Genomic DNA, 3,948 nt, shown 5'->3' on the forward strand with positions numbered 1-3,948 from the left:
TCCAGCCTCACTGGATCCCATAGAAGGGATCCCTCCAGCCTCACTGGGTGATGGGCAGGGAGGGGAAACATTCCCAAAGGCAGCAGAAATGCTACAGAACCCTCAGGTTCCCCCCCCACCTCACTGCCCCACCTTCCCCTCCCCTCCTGCCTGATCCCAGGGGAATCTGAAGCTTCCCAGGAATCCCCTGCCAAGGGAAGGGGCGAGCGGGTGTGGTGCAGGGTCAGGGGGCCCCGAGGGTGTCCCCCCATGGATCCCACATTCCCAGCCCCCCCAGGGATGCTCCCGGGATGGTACCGAGCAGGCTGAGGCTCCTCCGGGGGGGAGGGGGAGGAGTCGGAGGGTGAGGGGAGGTCAGTCCTCGCTGGGAGATGTCCACGTCCACCAGTGACACCGTTTCACCTGCAGGGGGGTGGAGAACACCCTGTCAGAGCTGGGGGGAGAAGGGGAAGGGACAGGAACCTCCGCAGGGTTTGGGAAATTATCCCGTCAGTTGTTTCTGAACCCAATTTCCCCCCGATGTCACACTCTGGAGACACCAATCGCCACCCAAATTTGGGTCCCTCAAGCCCCTCCCTCCCCGAGATCCCCAAATTAGGGTCCCTCAGGCCCCTCCCCCCCTCCGAGACCCCCAAATTTGGGTCCCCTGGACAACCAAGACCCCCCAAATTCGGGTCCCTCAAGCCCCTCCCCCTCTGAGACCCTCAAATTTGGGGTCTCTCAGGCCCCTCCCCCCTCCAAGACCCCCAAATTTGGGTCCCCTGGACAACCAAGACCCGCCAAACTTGGGTCCCTCAAGCCTCTACCCCCCCGAGACCCCACCCCTTCCCAAAAATCAGGCTGAACGACTGACACTGTTCCTGTGCCTGAACCCCCTCCAAGCCCAGCACCAGGAGGCTCCAAGAGGCTTTTCCAGCACGGAATTCCCATAAAATCAGAGCTGTGTGACACTGGGGACATGATCCCACAGCCAGGGTGGCACCTGCTGCCACAGGATTCCTGTCACACCCCTCTGGGTTTGCCTCCAACAACCAAACAAAAACACCTTCTGCCCCAAAGGCCACAAAAACCCTCTTAAAACTAATAAGAAGGCGCTGGACAGGCTTTGAAATTAAATGCATTTTAAATTAAAGTGGGATTCCCCAAAGCTTAAAGACTCTGGAGCCAGGGGAAAGTAATGACACAGAGGCTCTGAAAAGTAGAGGAGCTCTTAAAACCAACCTAACTTAAACCAGGGAAAGCTGAAAATTAGGCTAAAACCAACCTAACTTAAACCAGGGAAATTTGAATTATAGGCTGAAACCAACCTAACTTAAACCAGGGAAAGTTGAATTATAGGCTGAAACCAACCTAACTTAAATGAGGGAAAGTTGAATTATAGGCTGAAACCAACCTAACTTAAACCAGGGAAAGTTGAAAGTTAGGCTAAAACCAACCTAACTTAAAACCAGGGAAAGTTGAAAATTAGGCTGAAACCAACCTAACTTAAACCAGGGAAAGTTGAAAATTAGGCTAAAACCAACCTAATTTAAACCAGGAAAAGTTGAATTATAGGCTAAAACCAACCTAACTTAAAACCAGGGAAAGTTGAATTATAGGCTGAAACCAACTTAACTTAAACCAGGGAAAGTTGAAAATGAGGCTGAAATCATGGGAGAGGGATGAAAACACCAAACCAAATCAAGACCTCAATACCAGGACCTTAAATCCCAAAGGAAAAACACCAGCCATGGTGGGTTTTTCTCCCCCCCCCCAAAAAGAAAACCCCTCAGTCCAGCCAGGCTCTGGTGAACCCCCAACATCAAACCAGAGGATCCTGAAGAGCTGAAACGTGGCCTCGAGGACCAGGAGCTGCCTCAGATCTGAATTCCTGTGGGCAGGAGCTGCTCTCCTGCATCTCCCACCCCCTGGCAGGTGGATCCACCTGCACCCCACACACACACAGGGCTGCTTTGACTCAGCTTCCTTCTGCTTTTTGGGAGCCCTGGTTGTTAATGAGGCACGTTCAGAGGGTGTTTAGGGTGGTTATTATACCCCAGCCCCAGGGGATTGCTGGGGTGGGGCACACGTGGCCCCACACCCTAAAAATGAAGTGGTTGGGCTGCATTCAGCTCGTGCAAACACCACCAAAGGCACCCAGGCCGAGAGGAGCTGCAGTTAATTCAGCTTTTAAGCCCTGCCCAAGGCAGTGGGAGAGAGTAAGAAATGCTTCCCATGGACCAAATCTGCTTCCCACTCCAGCCTCCCCCCAAAAAACCTATACCACACTCTTCCTCCTCCTCCTCCTCCTTCTCCTCTTCCTCTCCTCATGTTCTGCAAGATCCCAGTTCCACACACACAAAATCTGGGAAATGCCTGGAGCTCCAGAAAAATCAGGATTTTAGGGTCACCAACTCACAGAGGCAGAGTTCCCAAGGAGAAGGTTGGGAAAAGCAAGGAGAGCCTTCCCAAAGGCTTCATTTACTTCCCAAAGTAAATGATCAGGAAGCTCACACAAGTTGCAAGACATTTGAATTCTGCTCCACTTTGCTGGTGGCAGGGTCAGAAAAATCCCCTCAGACCAGTCCTTGAGCAAAGCAGGAGCTCAGTGGTGTGAGGCTGGAGGAGCCACCGCAAAACCAGAGCAATTAAAAATCCAGATATTCACTTTGGAGACACTCCCGTGGGCTTTTCGTGCAGGAAAAAGCTCCCAGGGAAGGGCACTGCCACTGTTCCACTGACTGGGAAAAACTTGACACAGGTCACTTCAAAAAGAGGATAAAACTAATAATTAATGGCTAAAATTTTAGGCTAAATTTTACCTAAAACAGAATAAACTAATAATTAATGAAATTTTAAATCCCGCTGACTGGGAAAAAATTGACACAAGTCACTTCAAAAATAACAGGATAAACTAATAATTAATGAAATTTTAAATTCCACCGACTGGGAAAAAATTGACACAAGTCACTTAAAAAATAGTTAATTGCATAAATTAATAATTAATGAAATTTAAAGGCAAAGCTCAGGTCATCTCCAGGTTTTCCCCTGTAGGTTCTTGTGAGAAAAAGCAGTTCCACACACACACACATCACCAGCACACGGAATTATGGGTTTTGGGGTTTTTTTTCCCCTCAGAACTTCCCCAGCAGCAGCTGACAGAGCAGCACAGGCAGCTTTTTTTTTTTTTTTGCTTTCACCAGCCTTAATTTGCTTAATAAATTTGCACGTGACACGGAGGAATCCGCTGCAGCCACGTGAGAGGCACCAGATGAAGGGATGTGGAACTGGGGAAGGGACCAGGCTGAGTTACCCTGGGGTGACTCTGCTCCTGCAGGAGCTCAGGGAGCTCCAAGGAGCCCCAGGAGCAGCTCAGAACCTTCCAGGCACTGCTTCCAGGGAAACCACACCAATGCTCTGCCTCCAAGGTCACCTCTCCGAAATTCCGACTGGTTTTCACTGAGATTCATCAGAACTCTCAAAAAAAAAAAGAAAAAAAAAAAAAAGGGATTCTCCCTCTTCAGGAATCCAATCCATGCACTGAGCTCTGCTGTCCAACACCTTTCCCAGCAGGAAAAGAGGATTCCAGACCAACCCTCTAGCTCCTCTCAGTGCCCAGACACATCCTGGTCCCTCTGCTCTGCAACGAGACCCTCACATGAGTTTATTTTGAGTCTGACCTTCCTTCCAGGCCACCTCCCTCCACACAGCTGTCAAAAACTCACTTGTGACCTTCAGTTCCGAGTCCTGAGGTGGGATTTTCCCAAGTTCCTCGGGGATTCTCCCCAAGCCCTCTGTGGTCAGGACTGTTTTGACTGAGAGGGTTTTTTTTTCAGCTCCAGAGCTCCCAAGCCACCAGCAGAGCAGGATTTCCCCCCTCACCATCCCACAAACCAGCCAACTTCCCCCCAAGCAGCAGAAAGGGGAAGGTCACAAACCAGCAGGGCACGGGGAAAGGGGGGAGAACGT

The 3,948-nt window shown here is 50.5% G+C and overlaps 1 protein-coding gene across 1 annotated transcript in view; it reads right to left on the minus strand.

Annotated features, from left to right (window-relative positions):
* SOCS7 (suppressor of cytokine signaling 7) overlaps positions 1–3,948 on the minus strand; it is a 20,575-nt gene that overhangs the window by 11,345 nt on the left and 5,282 nt on the right. The window contains exon 2 of the mRNA XM_027666361.1: positions 298–402. Coding sequence (XP_027522162.1) covers positions 298–402 — 105 coding nt within the window. The remainder of the gene's footprint in view (positions 1–297; positions 403–3,948) is intronic.

Source organism: Corapipo altera, unplaced genomic scaffold (assembly GCF_003945725.1).
Source record: "Corapipo altera isolate COAL_440 unplaced genomic scaffold, ASM394572v1 200, whole genome shotgun sequence".
Lineage (NCBI taxonomy): Eukaryota > Metazoa > Chordata > Aves > Passeriformes > Pipridae > Corapipo > Corapipo altera.